The sequence below is a fragment of the Equus quagga genome, chromosome 1 (assembly GCF_021613505.1).
Source record: "Equus quagga isolate Etosha38 chromosome 1, UCLA_HA_Equagga_1.0, whole genome shotgun sequence".
NCBI classification, from domain to species: domain Eukaryota; kingdom Metazoa; phylum Chordata; class Mammalia; order Perissodactyla; family Equidae; genus Equus; species Equus quagga.
Window position 1 is genome coordinate 6,834,749 of NC_060267.1, and position 23,396 is coordinate 6,858,144.

General features: G+C 42.8%; 1 protein-coding gene across 1 annotated transcript in view; it reads left to right on the plus strand.

The window, feature by feature from the left end:
- Window positions 1–23,396, plus strand: part of PPM1H (protein phosphatase, Mg2+/Mn2+ dependent 1H) — a 231,190-nt gene that overhangs the window by 66,907 nt on the left and 140,887 nt on the right. The window contains exon 3 of the mRNA XM_046673877.1: window positions 21,490–21,655. Coding sequence (XP_046529833.1) covers window positions 21,490–21,655 — 166 coding nt within the window. The remainder of the gene's footprint in view (window positions 1–21,489; window positions 21,656–23,396) is intronic.

Consider the following 23,396-nt stretch of genomic DNA (forward strand, 5'->3'; position numbering starts at 1 on the left):
AAAAGCCATGCTGTGGTAGGCGTCCCACATATAAAGTAGAGGAAGATGGGCACGGATGTTAGCTCAAGGCCAGTCTTCCTCAGCAAAAAGAGGGGGATTGGCAGTAGTTAGCTCAGGGCTAATCTTCCTCAAAAAAAAAAAAAAAAAAAAAAAAAGCTTTGGCATGCAATGGGCATTGAACCTAGACCAAAAATGGCTGGATCTGTGTTCTTGAGGCATCGCCGTAAAGCCTTCAAGAGACTTTTCAATTTGGACTCATTTATAAAAAGGCTTGTGAGGCTCTTTTATGAATAGATTTTATCTTTTTCGGGGTGATTTATAGTCTTACCTATTATGGGGACAAGTACAGTAATGAAATAAGTGTTTTTAAAACAATAAGGGTTCTCTGGGTAACAGCTGCAAACACTGGTTGGTTGTCTTTGCTCCCACTGAACACCAACCACCGTTCTGCCCTTTGCTCTTAATCAAACCAAGAAAAGAAAGGAAGTTGTGCATTTCATCCAAGGTGCCTTGGGGCAACTAAAAGGAGTTTGTATTATATGTGTTTAGTTTCTCAAAGCAGTCTCATCCTTTCATTCACTTCTTTACAGGTTACCATGAACACGGTTATTCCTCACAACAATCTATTTCACCTCCACAGCTATGCTAAGCTATGCACACAGTGAGCACAGGGAGGGGGTATAGGGTAAGGGTGGAGAAAGAAGGAGAAGCGGTGTCATTCACTTCTTTCTTACATATTTGAGTGCTGTCTTTGTGCAAGCCCTTTTGTCAGGTGCTAGGGCTGCTGTGCTAAATTAGACACCGCTGGTAACCTGTAAAGCTGTAGGACCTCTCCAGCACTTGGGATCTCCCAGGCCATTTCTTGATGTAGGTATTGCTTCACTTTCTAAAGTATAATTTTCAGTGCAATGCCAGATACAGTGTCACATCCTATTTGGCATTGATTCATTCTAAAATTGTTGACAAAGATTCCCTCTTGAAAGTGAGCCTGGGATATTTCGACATCCAACCAAGATGGAGTAACAAGGATCAGGTTTACCCTCTTACCTCAAATAAACAAAGACAAACCAAATATATGAAACAATGGTTTTGGGGACACTGGGCATCAGGCAACAAATGTTCCCATCCTCTGAGAGATGGGAACAAATGAGGCGGAGCTGTACAATTATCTCAGCTTTGAGAGATGGGAAACCAGGAGGAACCAAGCAAACTCCGTGAGCCAAAGAGAAGGAGCTGGAAGTTGAGGAGACCAAGGAGGCGAGATTTCACAGAACAGCATACTGAAGAGGACACAGCTGCACAGAGAGAGTTCCAGAGATCTGGAGGGGAGTCCCCTTCAAGTATTCAATATATTTCTGATCAGCTCATTCATGTAAGGAAACAAGCTGAGCCAGGAAAAGAAGCCACCCGAAAGGAGGAGAGGGGACAGTACCCAGTGCTCCGACAGAGCCAAGAATAGTGCCTGTCCCCATCAGCCAGACTGGAAAATGGCATCATTTGCAGGGCATTGGGTAGAGTACTCAGAAGCATCTTGCCTTGATAGCAGGGAATAATTAGCCCTAGACTAAACACACTCTGGTCCTGCCTAACAAATCTTAAAAGGAAAACCCCAAAGGCTCAAACACTTAACAAGTAACTATATCCCAGAATAAGACTCAAGAATATTTATAGGTATATAAAAATATCCAATACTCAACAGGTAAAATTCAGAGTGTCTAGAATCCAGTAAAACATCACCAGGCATGCCATGAAACAGGCAAATATGACTCCGTTGCTAACTCTGACTTGACAGTCCCTCACAGGCCTGGGATAACTTGGGTACTTTGATGGAAAATTCTTTCTGCCCATTATCTGAAAGGTTGGATTCTCACGGCTTTGAAATCTCAGGGACCCGAGGTCTTGGGCCCAAATGGTGCAAATTGGCCTTTGAATGTTGGGTCCTAGGAAGCCGTCTTTTCTCACTTCTCATTAAAACCTCAGCACTTTTGCCCACACAGTCTTCCACGTCTGATCTGGTTCTTGGGCTTTGTGCCATGATAACCCGTTTCTGCTCATTACCTCGGAGATGATCCTGACTGAGGTACAGTCTTCCTCATTTCTGCCTTCTCCAACCTCGGGTCCAGTAGTTTGTTGGACATTCTGTCTAAGATCTATGCTGGTTTCCAACTTAAAAAATCACCAGTCTCTGTTCTTGGGCCCATATTTTACACCAAGAGCAAGCAGGTTTGGGGAGTCCCTGAACCATTGGGTTTACGGGAAAAGGCAGGACTTGGAGTGCTAAAACCCAGGACACCCTCACTTTAGGCCTGCCTACTCTGACATTGACTTGAATCAGTATATTCTCTATCCTGTGGGGAGATTTTTCAGGAATGTCCTAACACATGGCTTTGATCGACCTTTCTTCTGCAGTTGGCTGGATGGTGACTAGTTTAGATGACGCTCCATTTGCTCAGCAGATGCCTGATCCCTGAAGCTCGTGCAGAACCTGCCTTGTGAAGGAGGGTCAGGATGGTAGGAATCATCTCTTGACCATTAGAAGACTTGGTTCTTCTCCCCCTTCCTTCCCCAAACCACATACTTTAAAAATTTTTATTTTTCTGCCTTTCAGAAGAGAAAAAGACCAACATTTACCCATTTCTAATGGAAACAACATGATTTAGGAGGCACATTATCTCAATGTCCGTTAGATGAAAGTAAGTTTCCACATGGTGCCTGTAATGGCACGGTTATTCCCGAGGATGAGTCTCCCTTAAATGTAAGTGGATTGTGAAAATGTTTCTACAGGTCTTACAGCATGCCAGGCTTTCACAGGTTGGTGTAAAACTCATTTAATCTTCATAACACTGAGAAGTTAAGTGCTAAAGCATCCTCATTTTTAGGTGGAGAAACTAAGCTGGAAGTAACTTGTCTAAGGTCGCTCCTTCTCCCTATCACCCCAGGTAATAAAAGTGGTATGTGGAGAAGGCAAAAATTGCAAAGCTTACGGAGAATGATCAAAGTTTGGAGTACATTGCTTTTTATCATTGAACTTTAGGATTTTCTAGAATCTAGATCATTCCTGGGTTGCAGCAGACCAGAGTAGTTCTTAGAAAACTCTGGCCCTGTGGAGGAGGGGTGACCACTCATGAGGGTGAGAGTCGCCTGGGCTAACTAGTTTTTCCAGAAGACTTAGTCCTATGCACTTGCCACAATGTAACACTAAGATACAGCATTCGAAAATCAGTTTTCCTTCGATAAGCAACAAACAGAAAATGAAATTGTTGTTGTGCTTGTTCAATATTTCTGTTGGTTTGCTGCCCAGCTTTTTATCTAAAGTCCTTCTGGACCAAATGGCATTTATAGAAGTTAGTTTGAATGGCGTACAGCCTGTCCATTTCTGTCAATACTCTGAACTTTTTCCTTATTCCTCATCCCTGCCTTCCACTCTCCCCTTTCAGTGCACTTGACTTTGGAGCCACCCCTTGGGTTATACGGAGAGACGGAGGAAGAGTAGCCTCCCTTTCCCTCGCGTTTATCGTGGGAGCGATGATGAGCACGTCCACCTTGTCAGCGAGTCTTCCCCATAAGCAGAACTATGGGCGAAGAAATTTCCCCTGAACCAGCTCTGGTTTCCCTACAGCACTCATAACTTGACCTGCGGATGATGGAAAACTGTGACAGTGACCATGGTTCCCTTTATGGTGTGCAGCCAGGAAACTGTGAGCTACATTTGAGGCTGAATTTTCATGTGTTTGAACTATCGTCAGATTATATGGGCATTTAAACTCCTCCCATCCTTGATCTTTCATTTTATTCTTTTTTCCTTGATCTTGAGTTTTACATATTTATTTATTTTTTTTTACCATTTTATTGTATGCATTTGTGAAAAGTTTCATTTCCTCAGGAAGTTGAAGCAAGATATAGATTCTTTTCTCAAATTTTTATTCTAATAAATATTACAAACGTACAGAAATGTTGAATAATTCAATGAATACCTGAATGCTTTTTACCTAGCTTCACAATTTATTAACATTTTGCTAGTTTGCTTTCTCTCTCTCTATATATATATATACAATTTTTCTCTGAATCTTTTAAAAACTTCTCATCCTTGAATATTTCAGTTTGAATCTCCTAAGAACAAGCGTAATTCTCTAACCTAAGCACAAAACCATTCTTAGCACCAAGAGCTTCCCCATTAATGCAGAAGTATCGAGCATGTAGTCCACATTTACATATTTCTTGCTAACCCAGAAATGTCCTCTGTGGCCTTTTTATTATTGGGTGGACTTTTTGAAGAAACCAAACCAATTGTCTCCAGAATATCCCACATTTTGGTTGTTTCTTGTGATGTTTAACACACATCACATAACAGATGTTTAACCTTTGTCCCTTTTGTTTCCCATAACCTGGAATTTATGCCTAAAGCCTTGGTTAGGTGGGGAAGAATACTTTATAGGTGATGCTGTGTACTGCCTATTGCATTACACCAGGAGCCATATAATGTCACATCGTCCCACGCATAGGCTGAATGTTTGATCGTTTGGTCAAAGTGACGATCATCATGTCTTACCCTTGTGAAGGTTAGTTTATGCCCATAAAATCAGCCTGTATTCTGTGAGGCAACACTCTGGTACTATGGGAATATCCTTTTGCCGATAATCTTTCACCTAAGGGTTTTAGCATCCATGGATGATCTTTGCCCAAACCAGTTATATTGAACTGCTCACACTAGCGTGGGGTCGTTGTTTGCAGACCCTTTCAGTGGACAGAGTCATGAAATATATATGTTTCAACAACTGAGTTTCTATTCAAGTGATTGTTTTCTAATTATTAATTCTTCTCTGTACTTTATGGCATTTTCTGTAAAGAAGGGTCTGTCTTTATTAACTAGGGATGAACTACAGTTCTTCCTTAAAAAGACAAGTCCTCATTTAATTTCTATCCTTTAATTTTCTTTTCTTTTTCTTTCTTTTTTTTTCTTGAGCTGACACCTGCCACCAATCCTCCTCTTTTTGCTGAGGAAGATTGGCCCTGAACTAACATCTGTGCCCATCTTCCTCTCTTTTATATGTGGGAGGCCTGCCACAGCATGGCCTGATAAGCGGTGCCATGTCCACACCCGGGATCCAAACCAGCGAACCCCGGGCCACTGAAGCAGAGTGCATGAACTTAATCACTATGCTACTGGGCCAGCCCCACTTCCCTTTAATTTTTGATCTTCAGAATAAATAGCTAGTGTAATAGTCACTTCCAGTGACAGCAATTTAGTTTTTTTAATTTCTCTTCTTAACTATCACTGTGGATTTCAGAATATTTATCTATGCAAAAATCTGTTTGCTTATTTTTTTATTTTTATTTTTTTTTGAGGAAGATTAGCCGTGAGCTAACTACTGCCAATCCTCCTCTTTTTTTTTTCTGAGGAAGACTGGCCCTGAGCTAACATCCATGCCCATCTTCCTCTACTTTATACGTGGGATGCCTACCACAGCATGTTTGTTTTTTATTTTTCTTTTTTTGCTGAGGAAGATTATCCCCAAGCTAACATCTGTTGGAAATCTTTCTCTTTTATTTGCTTGAGGAAGCTTAGCCCTAAGCTAACATCTGTGCCACTCTTCCTCCACTCTATTTGTGGGTTGCCGCCACAGCATGGCTGATGTATGGTATAGGTCCATGCCTGGGATCTGAACTGGCAAACCCAGGTTGTTGAAGTGGATCATGCCTAACTTAACCACTATGCCATGGGGCTGGCCCCTAGTTTAATTTTTTTTGATACTCAAATTATCTCAGATTTAACCAGTTATAGCCCCTTCAAACATACTCCTGTGTCTTTCTGAAATGCCATATTATCTTTGAATGCTTCTTTGTTTTCTGGCCCCAAAATCTGCCCCTGATTCACCTTGTACTTTCACTGTCCCATATTGGGAACCAGGCTTTTCCCCAAGGAGGGCTGGCTTCTTTCACTGAGGAATGGGAGTTACAAACCAAGGTCTGGATGCTTGAACTGCTCACACTGCTGTGGGGTCGTTTCCAGACCCTTTCAGTGGACAGTCATGAAACATATGCATTCAACAATTGAGTTTCTGTTGATATTTCCAACTCAGATTGAACATGACAAGGTTTTTCTTAATGTGGATTTAATTTATATTTATTGTCTAATGCTAAAAAAAAATCTAGTCTTATGAACATTGAAGTTTCCTATATCCTAATACTTTACATGACATATTTCAAAATTTTAATACCAATATTTCTGCTAACAGTAAAGCCACTGAGCAAATTTTGAGATTTTTTTGAAATTTTTGTCTCTTTAGATTATATCTCACAGGTCTTCAAAAGTCACTTGCCATAACCTGTATGATTAGATTACCAATTTAATATACAGTTTGAGTTTGTTTTCAACTATGCAGTGTGCATTTTTTCATTTTTGATTTAATTTTCAAAAGTTAAAATTGTTTTTTTAAAAAGATAGGCATACTTAGAAAAGTCTAGTTCCAGTTTTTCTTCATTCTGTCCCTCCGACACATAACCCCTATAGGCATCTGTTTTTATTAGTTTCTAGTATTCTTTCAGTGTTTTCATTTGCATATGTGCATGTGTTCTTTGCTTTTGTTATAAAAAGACAGTGTAATATTGCTTTCTTCCATTTACTATATATCCTGGAGATCACATTAATGATATAGATTTTTTTAAAAACAACCAAAAGCTTCTATTCATGAAATATTAAAATCTCTGTTTACCAGAGGTTATCTGAGTTTTAAAATATGGAAGTTTAAACTGTAAATTATTAATAAACCTTTGACTATGAAAACATGTACATTAAACTTTTGAGATGTCTGTCCGGCTTTGGGGTTTGGAGCAATTGTTGCCCAGTGACTCTGTGGATTGCTACTGGAATTTTTAGGAGTTTGTGAGTGTTTTAGAGCACTTGTTTAATGTGTCATCTTTGGACTAGAGCTAAAGTCTTGAGTATGGAGAGGTATGGATGCTACTCTAAGTTTTTTCCCTTATTCATAAGAGCAAGCAGACGAGTGAAACACTTCTGTGGCAACTAGTACACTCAGTCTCAGACTTAGTGCATTTCACCACCTTAAAACTTTCCTTTCTCTGGGAGGGGAGAGCATTTTAGTATTTGGGATTTTTTTAGTCCTTACCAGTGGCCACTGACAACCTTTAATGGCAAGATCTAGTAGACGCTTGACCTTTTCTTGGCGTCTGACCCTTTCCCTTCCTAACTCCTCACCCCCTTGACTTCTCTGGTACCAGGAGACCCCGGGTTTTCCTTCTGGATCTGCACCTTCTCAGCTTCCTTTCCCTGCCGTGTAGGATGCTGGCGGAGATAGACTTTGGAATCAGGTGGGGATCTGAATCCAGCTTTGCCACTCAGTAGCTGTCGGAACCCAAGTTAGTCAACTTTCTGGATTCAATTTTTATAAAATGGGACAAATAATACCTCTCCTATCTACCTTATCATTGGGAGGCTTAAGTGAGATAACGTGCAATTAAGTTATAAAGTATTGACAAGTGTCATATCAGTCATTTTTCTTAATAGTAAAAAGTATTTTGTAGTTAATAATTTGGAATATAGATAGTGTATAATCATCTTTGATATGACAGTAGTTGCCCCAGATGGTTAATTCACCTTCCAGGTTCGAGAGGCTCAGCAGAATGCGTTCACCCGTTTTTACTGCAGCTACTTCTGCCGTTGGAAACAAGCTTCCTGGGTATTGCCTTTCCCTCCCCCACCTCCTCTTGTCGTTTCTTTTTTACTGCCAACCATTTCCTAACATGAGTCTGGTGTGGCAGACTGTCAGCCACCACTGCTTCAGACTCCTGTCCCCTGCAGCTCGTGACCCCATAAAGCCCTGCCCAGATTCCTATTCTCAGCTCATTTATTGGGAATCCCTTCACTGCCCCGGTCAAGCTCCTGCCACCCACAGTGACTGACCTCCCTCAGGTTCACACTCCTGCCACCATAACCCCGGTCTTCCCAGGATCCCCGTTTCCATCTCTAGAAGCCTCCTGAGCTTCTGACACGAGCAGTGCTAACCAGCACCAGTGGCCTATAAACTAGCAGTGTCTCATACTATTCTTTAGCTCACTGAGGGGGAATTCTAGTCCTCGGCTTAAATCAAAGGGACTGTGTTTCACCCAGGCCAGTGCCACTCAGTGTCATTATACCACCACTTAGGAGCTCTTCTCAGGTCCTGCCTCAAATCTACTGAATCAGAATCTCTGAGAGTGCAACCCAGAAAGCCATGTTTTTTAAGAAGTTCTCCAGGTGACTCATAGGCACACAAAAGTTTGAGAACCATTATAAACAACAATTTGGAATTCTAAATGTACTTTTCCCTAGAAACAGTGTCATCAGTGGCGTTTGTCAGCATTGGGTATCATGCTTCATTAGGTTAGGGTTTAGTAAAATTTCGAGGTAAGCCTGTAAGTGGGTCTATTGTTGTTTTAGTCAAAATGTGTATTAAGCTAATCAGTTGTCTTATTCACAAACTTTTGGACTAATGCCCTTTAGGAATGCATTAGTAAGTTAGAAAGTATTTTGAAAATGTGGGATGTAAGAATTTTGCGCTACTTTCATTATTTACTGATTAACTCATACTTCGTGTCAATGAAAGGATATGTTGCAACCAGCATACCAAAATATATGCAATTTAGAAATGTATTGAAATGAAATTATCCTCATGGCCCTTTTTATGAAGAAAAATTCTTCCTCCTGGTTTCCTCTCTCATGCTCCTGGTTCCGCTATTAAAATTTGTTCTGCGCCACTTAGAGCCTATTTATTACTACAGCCAGGATTCTGGAACAATGAGATCTATTTTAATCTCTAGATGGAAATGCAGTAAGGAAGGTAAACAGTTAGCTCATTTTGAGTCTGTGGAATTTCCACCGATTTCTGAGACTTATCTAAGTCCCCACACCCCAGGGTCACGGCTGGGGGTGGTGATTAGTTCTCCTTAGGTGCTAAATTTCTGCTAACTGAACATGCCACTGCCTCCCAATGGTAAACTTCAGGAATAGTTTTCTACATTAGTTGAGCATTTATTTGTATAATACAGCTTTTTTTTTTAATCCTCCCAATAAGCTTCAGTTAGCTCAAATGATAACAAGTCAAAGACATTCAGAGGACTGAAATACACCTGGCCAGTGGCCCTCAGAAGTGTATCTCAGTGCCTCTTTCTGGTTATAACTGTCAATATTTAACTACTTTTTTTGTTTCTCGTTTACTGCTTAGGACAGGTGTCTAGAGATTCTTGAGTGTCTGATAAGAATTTTAACCCCAAGTACCCTTTCTCCCCTGAAGTCAACAAACCTTTCATTCAGTTGATATTTGACGGCCTGCTATATATCGGGCACTGCACGAGTCTCTGAGAATGCAAATCAAGTAGAATTCTGCCTCTGCCTTCAGGGGCCTTACTACTTACTATGGTAATAGTGCAAATGAATGTGTATGAGACTTGGGTGTTGTTATACTCCTTAATTTGCGATTGACAGCCACCCCGGGGGAATTTATCGTAGGACATTTGGGTTACCCAGACATTCCGAGGATATGCGGGTCTTGGGAACAGCTGGAACTGGGGACTCAGACTCCGTTGAGTCTCTTTACTTCTAATATGTACTCTTCTCTTACGTGTTCTACTTCATTTCTCCTTTGTCTCTCCTTTCTCTCCCCCTGCCTTTCTTTCATTTTCCGTGGAGGGGCCCTAATTGGCTCAACTAGAGTCAGGTGGTCATCCCTAGACAAATCAACTATGGCCAGGGAACACCTATATGGGTGGGATGGAGGAGTGCAGGAGGGAAAGATAACGTCTACAAGAAAGCGGGTCTGGACAAATAAAGCGTGTCTGCCAGGTCTTTGCTAAGCACTTTACGCTCATTCATTCTCTTAATCTACACAGTAGCCCAATTTTATAGCTAGAGAAACTGAGTTTTAGAAAGGTTAATTAACTTCCCAAAGTTGCACAACTAGTAAGTGGCAGAGGTAGGAAGCCACCCAAGCTTCTGGTAATTTCCACCAGTGTAACCACTGCAGTCCTTAGTGGTTACAATGCATTGTTTAAGAACTGTGATAAAGAAGTGCATGTGAAGCAGCCTTGAGACGAGGGTTGGAGGACCGGGGGCATCTGTCAGCCAGGAGGAGGGGGGATCATCCAAAGCAGAGGGCATTGTGTGTAGCAGCACTGCCTCTGTAACCCACAGGCTGTATTTACGGCTGAATTAAATACACCTGGTTACTGGGTCAGACACCCCAGAGATCTATACTGTAGATGCGAATACGGCCATGCCTGGTGTTTAGATTTTCGTTGGGAATAGAGGAGATCTCCCACGGAAGCTTTGCTAGGAAGAAAAGCCAGCCAAATTGGGAGCCCCAGGGAGCAGCAGCATTTCCACTTGCACAGCCCCACATTAAAAGGCTGGTTGGGGATAAGATGTTTGAGTTAATAAAATTTCTATTTTGTAGAGATTTGCCTGCCATGTGTCAAATATGGTTTACCAGGTATCGGAGAATTATCTTAGCAAGGCAAGTACCACTCTAAAAGTGTTCTATGTAAATTAATTTTAGGTCTGAAAGCAGCTGAGGTTTTTGCATTAACTGGAGGTGGGGGGGGCAGGGACGGATATAGACTCGAGTATTGGAAAAGAAGACTGAGAACCTTCCCATTCAGGGCAGAGATCCTCAGAGTATCCTTGGAAGTTGATCAACCAGCTTTGGACATTTCCAGTAGAGAGCATTCCTACTTTCTGAAGTAACTCACTGCATCACTGGGCAGCTGGAGGCTGATGGCGTCTGAATTACCTTTCTGCTGCCTCCAGCTCCCCCTTTGGCCTCTGGAATTTCTTTCCTGCACCGAAGTCTTTCAGTGTTGAGAGAGCATCATCCTGGCCCTCCGAACCCTCTTGGGAGGCTGTCACTGTTAATAGAGCAGTATTAGTGAGCGAGCACTTGGTTATAAGGCAGAAACCAGCAGGAGAGGTCAGATTAAGATTCCAGCTGGAGATGTGCTAGATTCTGACTTCCATCAGCCGCATCTCTGCTTGCTGGAGATGTTTGGGCCTCACTTTACATGGCCTCCCAAGTTCATTAGTGCTTATTACTAAATAAGATGTTTCTTCGAAATGTAGACTTATTTTCCTTGAAGCTAATTGATGGGACACCTCAATAAAAATATTTTAAGCTTTAAGGAACCAATAGGTAGGCTTAGAACTCATTCATTATTCTAGTCTCCCCAAGGGATGTTATGGGAAAAAAAAATGAGTTCATTTGTTCATTCATTCAACTAACATGTATTGAGTGCCTCCTCCCTGCTGAGTGATTTGAGATGGAGGAAACAATCAAAACCAACATATAACATTATGGAGCGTCTCTCCCTGAGTGAGATGTGTCAATAGCCCACCTTGTCCTTTTTATTTAAGGATGATACTGGGCATCCACTTTAAAATAGTTTCCATTCTTGTCAGTGCATTTGTCTCCTTCAAGGCCGTAGCAGAGTCTCCTTGTACTGCCTAGCTTAGCTTTTTGAGGGTGAAAAGATTAATTTGCCTAAAATGGGACCCAGATCTGCCCCTTTGGGGCCTCAAGACTTGAACTGGTGTGCTCTTTCCCTTGTAAATTAGGGAAGCTTGAATTGTTAGCTGAGCTTTGCCCTGGGTCTGGGCACGAAGGTAAAATGTTTCATCAGATAACAACCGGCTTTCCAAGGGCTGCTTTTTGTATTGTTAGAGTTTAATCAGGAAACAAAACAGGCTTTCTCTACAAATTAGTTAACACAGGAGGGAAGATTTTTCCAAAGCAGATTATTTTCAGTTAAAGTGTGTGTGTTGTTTTTTAAAGAAAGACAAAGACTGAAGTAACGAGAGGGAAATTAGTTATTGCTCTTCATGTGGACTTGCAGTAATACTGTGCTTGCCTCGCACAAAGTGTGCTGGAGTACTGAAACCTTGTGGCATGTCACAATTCCTTCTTGCTATACCTGTGTTCTATTTATAGGCTGTTGTGCAACTAATTACAAGAGCATCGTTTGTGTGAACACGATACATCATTTAAAACCTCAGTTGCCATGAGGAAACGCCAGAATGGCTTGTCTAGGATATCTATGATGTTGATGGGGCCAATGCAATGAGGATAATGATATTGCCTTTCTCGCGTTTAGGGTTTATAAGCATTAACTAAGTTGTTAGATATAAAGAGCTTTAAATGGTTCTGTTTTCCAACAGTCAGGCAACTACCCTGTGAGGAAAGTACTGTTCATGGTCCCCATCTTACTGATGAGAAACTGAGGCCCAGGCAGGTAAAGTAACCTGCTGTAAGTTGCGCAGAGATTCTGGTTCCAGAATCTCTGGGCTCTTAAGTGCTATACTAACTGCCTCCTAAGTTTCAAGCAGAGAGAAACCTGTCCACTTGCCCCCACCTGGTGTTTTCTGCTGCGCAGCTGGCGCCTGGGTGGGTGGGTGGGTGGGTGACCGGCCTTCAGCTCTCTGGGAGGACGAGAGCACATTCTTCAAGATCCTTTCCACCGCAGGGACTCAGCACTCCCGGGTCAGCGTTTCATCCTTCTTTACCACCAAACAATCCTCTTCTGAATAAAATTGTTCTTCTTCTGTTGCTTTAAGGTTGAAAAGAGAAATATCAGAGCCTAGATTGTCCAGAACTTTCTTTATGCCAGAGCAAGGGAAAAGCTAAGATTGTATCTGGGGTTTTTGAGGAAACTGCTGATTAAAAATTTATGTATTTTATTTGATGTCATTTGAGATTAGAGTACTTTTATCTTTTGGTTCCATTTTCTTAGTTTCAGGCTTTTTAAAGTTCGCGTTTTTAAATTACACATCTGACATTGACTTTCACTTTGTTTTAAAAAATGCATTTCTCTCACATTGCTGATACTACTGATGTATGTAGTGAATGAAGAAAAGAAACCTTATCTTTGGAAATGTAGTAGCTTCAAGCACTTTTTTTCTTAATTGCCAACAGAAGCTAACAACTATATGTGAGTAATACTGTTCTAAACCTGCAAAAAGTATTTTTCTACTGTATTTAATGCAAGACTTCCAAACTTGAGATCCTTTTGAGTAGGCCCTTATTTTGCTTGTGCTTGGCCCCGACAGAGCAGCCCTGGGGTTTGCATGGGAATTGCTCCAGCATCTGACTGAGCTCAGACTTCCTTATTTAAACACGGAAGTTGGACTTTGGTGATATTAATGGTTTTGCCAAGAGGACCTGGACAATAATTGGAAGGAAATACCCAACGGCGGCTTTCTGATTTTTATCTTTGCTGTGTTAAAAGGTCATTTCTAAACAGCCAGTATGAAGAAGGAAACATTGATATTTATGTGTGGGGATCTGTGGGACAACACCTTGTCTTCGTTTGATCTTCAGTGTTTGTTTTTAGCCTTCAGTTATGTAATTATATTGGTGAGAGAGATAGAAGCTCGTTTGGGCCCCCAGTGCTAGCAGCAAAGTATACCCAAAACTAATGTTACTCAGAGCGCCAAGATGCACGTTAAATTCTACCCGAACCTACATGTCTCTCCTTTCCTTTACTTACATCTTATGTGTAATCCTGAAACTGTCAGTATTTGACTGCTTTTGACCTACAAAAACAGTTTCAGAGAGTTCAGCCTAACGGTTAAGTTCAGAGGTCAGCACACATTTTCTGTAAAGGTATAGGGAGTAAATAATATAGGTTTTGCAGGCCAGAAAGTCTCTCTGGAAACTACCAACTCTGCTCTTGTATCTAGAAAGCCACCATAGACAATATGTAAATGAGTGAACATGGCTGTGTTCCAATAAAACTATTTAAGGGCACTGAATTTGAATTTCTTATAATTTTCACATGTCATGAGATACTCTTTGATTTTTTTTTTTTCCAACAACTTAAAAATGTAAAAGCCATTCTTAGCTTGGGGGCCGTACAAAAACAAGCAGTGGCCTGGATTTGCCAACCCCTGGTTAGGCTGAAGTTGGCCGCCACTGCTTTTGTAATTTGGATATCATGGAACTTTCTATCCGCTGACCTGAAACCAGTCTCATCCCACAGCACTCCCCAGGCCCAGACTTGTTCTACCTTCTCATCTCCCTTCGTGATCTGTGTGCCTCGTCTGCTCCTTCTGCCAGCAGAAACCTGAGAGTCTTTGTCTTTGCTCCTCTCTCCTCCACAGCCCACGTCCAGCAGGTTTTACTAGGACTTCTCGGTTCATTTGCCTCCTCTCAAACCCTCTCTCCCCTCCACGCAGAGCCACTCTGGGTTCATGACCTCCTTGTCGCCTGGACTACTGTGAGACCCTAGCTGATCTCTGCCTCTGCCATTTTTCCTCTATCATGCATCCTCCATTAGACCACTACTGTTGTTTTCCGAAATAATTTTGAACACATCAGTCTCTTGTTGAAATAATCCTAGCTTCTCCCTGCTGGTCCTCAGCTCCCTCGGATAAAGCTCCTGTGGAATCTCACAGTCTAGCTGTGATGCAGCTCCCTCACCAAGCCTGTGCTCAGGTCACGTCCAGCCCCTCTTCATAAAGTTAACATCACTGTCTACACAGGTGGTTCCTCTGCCTGGAGAACCTTTCCTTGTCTTTTCTCTACTGATTTCCTGCCTCATTCCATAAGGCTGAGCCAGATACCACCTCATCGGTGACACTGCCCAAGTCTTCTTTTACAGAGTTGTCCCTTCCTTTCCGTTCTTAGATCCCTTGTGACACACACCTTGAGTATGGCATCAATCCAAACAAATTGCAGTTATTTGTAAGAAGGTCCCCCTATTGTAGGTGCCTGTGGGTTCCTTGAGAGTGGATTTGTCCTAGTCTTGGTTTACCCCTCCTTGGTTACACAATAAGTACTTTTAAAGTAGTTCTTTCAATCAGTACATGCTATGTATCGAATCATTTCTTGGTTACTCATGAAGTGACAGAATCTGATTGCAGGGCTGCAGAATCGAGCCCCTTTGGGGCCAGGCCAGTTACTTAAACGGCAGAAGTGGACAGATGAGGTCGGGGGTGAGCTAGCGAGGACCCATCCTATCTGTGGAGCTGCCTCTACTCGGGTTCAGTGATTGGCATCACACAAGAGTGTGACAGGTGTGTGGCCTGATGTGTTAGTTTTCAAGAGAGATGGGGAAATTGATTTTTAATGTAAATATCCTAATTTTTAAATATTGGCAACTAATTGTCAATATTAAAAAATATTGACAATTTTTTTAATTGTTGTTTAAAAAAACACTTTGTGGGCAAAAATTTAAAAATACCAACCTGTGTGTGGCCCTTAACACCCCAGTTTGCAGCCCCTGGTTGGTCACATCCTGTTATTGGCCTCAGATAGGGCTTGGGAACCAGAAGGCATAAAGTTGCTTGTGCTGGGAGAAGACCTGCTGTGTGGGCTCTCTCCCTGGTCTGTGCTTATCCTGCCTTCTCCACCACGCTGCCTCCTCCCCATGCGGATACTTAGTCACCTTCCAAAATGTGAAAGCCAAACACTACAGACAGTCCCTTTTCCTACTGTCCTTTCTCCTCCCTGATGACACCAACTGGCTGTTAACTGAATGCGCTGGGCTGGCCTCCTGTTCCCCGTCCTGCCGTGAGGTGGCTGAAACCGTCTGGGAGAAGCTGTTGTGCTTGATGGCTGTTATCAAAGGCTTAGCTTCCTAGTCAGAGCGTGGTCTTCCAGTACCCCAAGAATGAGAGGTTAGTAACTTGCTTGAGGAATTAAGTTGTCCTTACGTTCCAGCCTATCTGGATGGTCAGTAACCACATAAGAGAATCACATGAAATATTGCCTAGGAGGTTACCTACAAAAGAGAATTTTTTTTAACGTTATAAGCCATCTCTCCTTTTATTTTTTATTTTATTTCATTGTTTGAGGAGGATTAGCCCTGAGCTAACATCCGCTGCCAATGCTCCTCTTTTTGCTGAGTAAGACTGGCCCTGAGCTAACATCTATGCCCATCCTCTTCTACTTTATATGTGGGACGCCTACCACAGCATGGCTTGACGAGCGATGTGTAGGTCTGCATCGGGGATCTGAACCAGCAAACCCCGGGCCGCCAAAGTGGAGCATGCGAACTTAACTGCTGTGCCACCAGGCTGGCCCCAAAAGAAAATTTTAACAATCAATAGCTCTATTGGGTCTTCTGTGAATGGGTTCATTCCTGCCCCTCCCCCTCCCGCATTTTGCTGTCTGCTTCTCACTTCTGTATGAATCCGCTCCGTCTCACTTCACTGATGGCCTTTCTCAAACACTTCCTCCTCCTTCCCCAGGGCAACTACGCCTGCGTAGCAGCATTGATGCTTAGTGTCACCTTTTTAGCCCAAACTGCTCTTGCCTTTATTTCCTTTAAAAACAATATAATAATAATCAAACTAAATCAAACCAAATTTTCTATTTGGTCTTTTTCTGTGGGTCTCGGACCTGAGCTTCAGAGTTGGGGAGCCTGGGGGCCCAGAGATAACGTCTGTGGCCGGGTCTGGATGGGGATCTAGAAGCAGCTTTCCTGCTTTTCATAAGGGGAGGGTTTCCTCTGTGCAGAACACCATCACATGTGTGGCTGGAGGGTTGCGCCAGCTTTGAGAAAAGGGCTCAGAGGAGGCGGTGGCCTTGCTTAAGGCACCTGTTGTGGGAAGTGCCATGCTGTACGACTTGAAGGCCTGGAGGTGGCTGTGCATCCTGGAGGCCGGCAGAGGGATGCTGCTGGGAAGGGGAGGGGAGGTTCTTCCCCCATCTGCGTGGCTGGATCAAGTCCCCGGGACCCAAGAGTATAGACAGCTAGCTTTGTATTTGATATTACTAAGTAATATATATTGAGTGCTCCCTATGTGCCAGGCACTGTTAAATTCTTTTCATGCTGGGGCATTTAATCCTCACAGCTCTTCCATGATCAGAAGTGACTTATTCCCATTGTAGAGGGAGAAAGTACTTTGCCCAGGAACACACAGGTAGAGCTAGTAATTAGCAGAAACTAAGTTTGGGTTCCGTCTGTCTGACTGTTGGGCATGTTCATGCCTTCTGCACTCTGCTGAGAACCCCCGGGGAGGAGGAGGGGAGGGTTAGGAATGGATGACTCGACACCTGCCAGGTGTTTAGCACAGGACATGACACGTGGAAGTCCTTCAAAAAATGTCAACTGTGACTCTCCTTTGTTGATTGTCTTTGGAAATCCTTTTGAAAATGGTTCCATTGTGAGTTCTCTGAGCCAGTGGCCTTTGTGACAATGGCTCGCTCCTTGAGAATACTTGAGAGTACTTACTTGTCCATGTTTAGTAATAGGGACCTGGTCTCTGTGTCATATTATTGGATGAGTGTGCTTGTCGTCAAGGTTTTGAGCAGGTGAGAAGGCGGGTAACTGGATAATTTAACGGTTGCAACTGAAAGCAGGGCGTGCTGCTGAAATTCAGGTGGAGTTGATTAAAAATTTGTGACTAGCGTATTTCACAAACAGAAAGAAGGAAAACAGGTTTCCCAAGTGTATGACAGAGGCACAGTATGAATTGCTTCCTTTTTTTACATCAGTTCTGTTATTGCTGCCATCTCAAGGTCACGGTCACACCTGGTATCCAGGTCGTAGCTTCAAGCTGTATCTGACGTCCACATAGGATTTTTGACTTCTGAGTCCCTAAAATTTTGTGTTTACCTGTTTTTGCAAGGGGGAAAAATCTAGATGCTTTGGTTCAATTGAGGGTAGGCTGGTAGGTTAATATAGTCCATAAATGAATTTAACTTTGCCATGTGTCTCTCCCAGGGCACATGACTCGTGATCTCTCAGGGATGGAAGCACTGGGTATTAACTTTCCATATTGAAGAGACAGGAGCTCTCCTTCCCATTGATCCTCTAACATTTCTCCCACCTGAATTTTCATCCTAACTTCAAAACTGCCCAATTCTCAAATTTAAGTGACTAAGATCCCCCCTCCCCAATGCACACACATTTTAGCAGCTCCCAACATTTAATCCACGAAGTACTGCAAAGGAACTGAGGTTTACGGAAGTAACTTGACCAAACACTGCCATCCACCAGCTGTGACTTAACGTTCAAAAGGAAAGAACATGAAATGAGTTGATTCCTACATGGAAAATACCAGTCACAGTCCCTGGCACATAGTTAGTTCTCAACAAGGTAAGATACTATTATTACTCCACATCTAGGAAGTAGCAGAATTGATTTCTGATTTCATTCATTCATTCAACAAACATTTGTTGAGGGCCTGCTCTGTGCTATGTTCTGGGAAGACAGCCCATGTTCTTAACCACTATGCTTCATTACCTCCAGCTTAATGTCAGGGAAGATGTTTTCCCGCTTTGTAGGGAATTGGGAAATAATGTCACCAAAGATACGATGATTCACGATCCATTGGCATTTTGTTTTTAAGTCTTCAAAATAAGCATCATGGGTAGGTATTGTTTAGATAAGGAATGCACATCTTATAGTCATTCCTCTTGATCTTAAGGTAGTGCTGACTTTACGCTGGAGCAGAGGACAAGAAGGGAGTGTAGCTACTGGTAGAGCTCCTTACCTTTGGTGACGTTATTGAATATATTAACAGCATGATGCTCCTCAGCTTGGGAAACAAAGTTTTTCTCAATTGACTTTCAGAGGAATTAAAGGTTTCATTTACATTTAGTAAACAAAGCATTCTACTCTGAAGAACAAAATCAAATATTTAAGGTGATAGAGATCAAGCATTTTAAAGCCAAAGTAAATTGAGAAGAATCAGGACTTTCTCCTAAAGCTATATGGAGTAAGGGACTTGAAATAATATAAAATAAGGGATAAGAGTTGTTTTTTTTTTTTTTTTAAGGCCATGGCTTTAAGTTAATATGACTTTATCAGCTGGATAATAATCATATCTCTGACCAAACAGGCTTACAAGGTGGGGGCTGCTGTCTTCCCACCAAGTTGACGTGTCTGACTTTTTGATATTTCATTAGTGTCATTCACAAGCTGTATTCAACATGAAACGACAAAGTCAGGCCACCAGTGATTGCTCTGTCACAGGACTCTGGTTTTGATGAGTTATTGCAGTACAGCCTCTAAACCAAGTGCTGATAAGAATAGACACTCGATAGGAAAATAAAACAACCGAAGAGCTGAAGCAGAAAGAACTGGAATCTCACTAGTGTGAGCTCTGCCATATTTAGCTATGTGACCTTGTGCAAGTCATGGTCCTCCAGGGCCCTGAGTTTCTTATGCATCAGATAAAGTTCCTAGGGTCTCTGCTGAAGTTACTTAGGTCGACTCTGGAGTTGAACATGCACTAAGGGAAATAGAAGATGAAGCATTTTCGGGGGCCAATGATTCGTGATTTGTATAATTAGAGTAGCTTTGTTGACTGTTGGAAAACAGCAGTGGCAGATGAGTCAGCCTGGCATGTAGCTATTGGAGATCAGTGTTGCTGTTTTTGTTAAAAAAAAAAAAAATTAAAAAAAAAAACCTGACTACAGCATAAGTTTAGGTACCAATGGTCAGGGCAATGCCAAGTTCCAGAAATAGCAGCTAGGATCTTGTACAGAGGACAATATGGGAGGGACACTTGTCATGAACTGGTTTTCCCAGCCAAACTTCCACTTCAGCTTTCTCTAGAGAAGACCCTCCTGTGGGAAACCATGGGGGTGTAATATCACCTTCCAGTATGCAGCCCGCCCCAAACATGTTGCCTGGGAAGTCACTACCCGTGACTGGGAGGAGGCAGGCGGTGTTTCACGTCTCCTTCCTCTGCCTTGTTTTGTTTCCAGGGATGGAGAATCTCCAGACAAATGCATGTTCTGTGTCATGGGCTCCAGCTGCAAACCCCCAGTGACTTGGCCTGGGTTGAGCATGGGCTGCTCTAGAGACAGGCGGATCTGAACCATCCGTTCTTCCTCCTCCTTCTGGGCACTTTCTCAGACTCCTCCAATAGACAGAGTAGCGAGGAGACTTCCCCTTTCTCTAAGGCCCGCACCTGAGCTTGCCTCTCTACTTATTCCGTGCTTCCCCAAACAGTCCAGCTTGGCCTGCCACAGACTGGAGAGAGTCCCCGTGGTATAACAGGAAGAGCTTGGGCTGGGGGTCAAGGTCAGCCTCATTCTGAATCCCAGCTGCTCCCCTCCTGGCTGTGGAACCTGGGGAAGTTACCAAGCTCGAGCAGTCAGCGTGGTAGCATTAATAGTTGTCATGTAGATGGGTAGCCTTATTGTGTCTTCAAGAATTACGTTTTATGCTTAAACCATATGAAAATGTCCTCTCATTAGAGGAGAGAGAGTGAAGGTGGGGCAGACAACCAGACCTTGAACACTCCCTCCCTCTATCCCCGGGAGGGTGTGATAAACACCCAAGGCAGGTGGGACCTCACGGGTCGGAGAGCATTCCCACCTCCCTGGGACAAAGATTTTCAAACTCTATAAGCAACTTTTTAAAAAAGGTTTACACAAAACTGTAATCTGTAAAGAGAGTAACAGTAGGCTTTTGTTTATGAAAATATGCTTATGTTGAAATTTATAATAAACCCAATAAGAATGATGAAGCAGTTTTGATTAATACAGAAATTTGAAATAGGGGAGATAATAGATGAGAGATGGTCTTTTTCCTAGAACACAGAGAGAGGTAATTGCAATTTTTTTTGACAGTTCTCCTTCCAATCAAGTGATACTGGTCAATTAAAGAGAAGAGAGAGAAGGCTTATTATGCCAAAGCTGCCCAAAATATATAGACCGGCATGTGTTTGTCACATGGAACAGATGGGAGTGAATGTTTAAATTATTGCATTTTTTTCAAGATGCTTATACATTTAAAAAATAAATTTAAAGTAAATGTTACGATGTCTGAGACATCTCCATAGAATCCCAGGGTTTGGCAGAAGACTGTGAGAAACCCTTCCTTGGATCTCACAGCTCCCAAATCTCCATTTGCTCTCCTTTCCTGCTTGGTCGTGGGGCGGATGTGTTGACTTATGGAGAGCTGTACAATTTTTAATGCAGAAAGCCATTTGATATGGAAAATGGTGACGTTCAAATGAGCTGCAGTCTGGCTGACTCTACTGTATCAGTGTCAACGGCTCATCTTGATACTGTATCCATAGTTATATAAGATGTCGCCACTGGGGGACGCTGGGGGAAGGGCACATGGGACTCTGTAGTATTTTTGCAATTTACTCTGAGTCTATAATTATTTCATAACTTAAAAGTAAAAAAAAAAAAGTCATTTGAAAATGATTGTCTTCTACTTACCTGTTAGGAAAGAGTACAACCAGATTAATAGAGCCGCGTGCACACCACACGTGTAGTAGATTTCCATGATCTTACCTTAACAAAGTGTCTTTTCTTTCATGCTTTAATGAATGTTTCAGTGTATGCTAATATAATTCCATTTTTAAAAAATCAGTTTACTCAAGAACATACAATACCAAGACCACGAGGTCCTGTGCATTGAGTGGGGCTTTAGCGTCGTGCCCGTTGTGGAGACCGCCTGGCTGGCCCTTGAGACAAAGCTCTCAGCTGTCTGGAAGTCACCCTGTCTGACCAGCTTGTCTGGCTTCTTCTCCAGGGTAATCAATGCTGGGAAGAGCACACACAATGAAGACCAAGCCAGCTGCGAGGTGCTCACTGTGAAGAAGAAAGCGGGGGCCATCATCTCAACCCCAAACAGGAACTCAGCCAAGAGACGGTCCTCCCTTCCCAATGGGGAGGGGCTGCAGCTGAAGGAGAATGCGGTAAGACCCTCTCAAGCCCGGTTCTCAGGTGAGGGGAGCCGCGTCCTCTGGCCCCACAGATGCTCGGCTGATCCAGTGTCCCCAGAATGGAAGAGAGAAAAGCAGTGTCCCCAGAGTTGGTGGAGTGACGGGTCTGTACCAGGGTATCATGTCACACAGTCAAAGCTGAAGGTGACACATGTGTGAAGAGCTGGCGTTTAGGTAAAGAAAACATCCACATCCTGTAGAGGTTTTGTTGCAAGAACTAGTGTAGATAATGTTTGGTGACTTTAAAGAAGTCACTTCGAGGTTTTTGTGAAGGAAGTGGTCTCTGGAAGGCTCTCACAAGGGGTGGGCATGACTCTCCCCATTGGCGTAGAGCTCTGCTGACTGCCCCTTTCTGCCCCTGTCTGTCTCTTAGAAGCGTCCACTTGGAGCCTGTGTCTGACGCTTTTCCAAATTAATATTTGTGTCACTTGGCCCGAAGCCCTTGCATCCCATGGGGCGGGCCTGCAGACTGAATGCCCTATTGACAAAGGATGGAGCGTTTCTCCTCTCTCCAGTCTCTGGAGGATAAAGCAGACACCCTCGGGAGTTCTGAAAGAGCACTCAGAAAGTATAGGGAATAATCGGCACGTGTCTATCTGCAGATTATTTAGTCCTCAGACAAGAGACATTAAATGGGATGACCCAAATGGGGCCGTTTATTCTAATAATCTTGTGGGATATTTTTGTATATAAATTTTTATAGAATTGGAGGGGATCTAGGAACCTCTTCTTAGTCTAAGAATTAGTGTCTCCTGTTTACGAGTAGAGAGTAAGAGCACTGATTTATTTTGTTAGCATTAGTTCAACTCAGAGTTAGAAAACACAGTGACCTGTGGAGACTCGTCAGTTGTACTTGTTTTCAAGGCTGAGAGAAGCGCTGATTAGGTCTCTCACAAAGAGCCAGGGTTGAGGACCCTGATGGGCCATGCAGAACAGTGGGGGTGCAGTGCACAGGCTCTGGGCTAAGAGGTTTTGGTGCAGTCCATCGCTTATGAAGCTATTTAGTCTTGGGATAGTTATTTATTCTTTAAGCCTCTGTTTTCTCTTATGTGGAAAGGGATAAGATAGTAGCAACTACCAAATATGCTAGGGAGAGGCTGGTTGGAAGTAGGAAACCCAATAGCCCACGGAATACGTTGAGCCAGCGTCTTAATTAATAAATCCTTGATAAATGTCACTGGTTATTATCCTGAAGTCAGTCCCACTTCTGTCATTATCTGTGGATAATGCCCACTGAATTTTGTATGTTTATTCATTTGTAAATCAGAGATCACACAATTTCTTTTATACCCACTTCACAGAATTATTTTAAGGATTGCATTATTATGGAAAAAGGCTCAGAAAAAGTGAGACATTAATGATAATTGGATATGGCGTGCCAGTGACTTAATGCTGCTCTTGCCCCTGATGTTTTCCCCCTGCCACTGGAATATAAAGTGATTTCGGTGAAAATAAGTCAGTGTTGACATTAGGCCCAAGGCCAGTTGGTGATGGCATTTTTCCTTGTTGCTAAGTTCCTCCTAGAAATGGAGCCAGAAGTAACTTTGTGACTGTCTTTCCTTAAGCACAGTGAAACAAGGGCATAAGCGCTTTAGGATGGAGCCACGACTCTCCCTCTGAGGGTTCTGAATCCCTGGGGGTCCGTGCTCCGGGAGGCAGCAAGGAGCTGCGAGCAGAGCCGACACGCCCTGCCCTCCCTTTCCTGCGTCAGCCA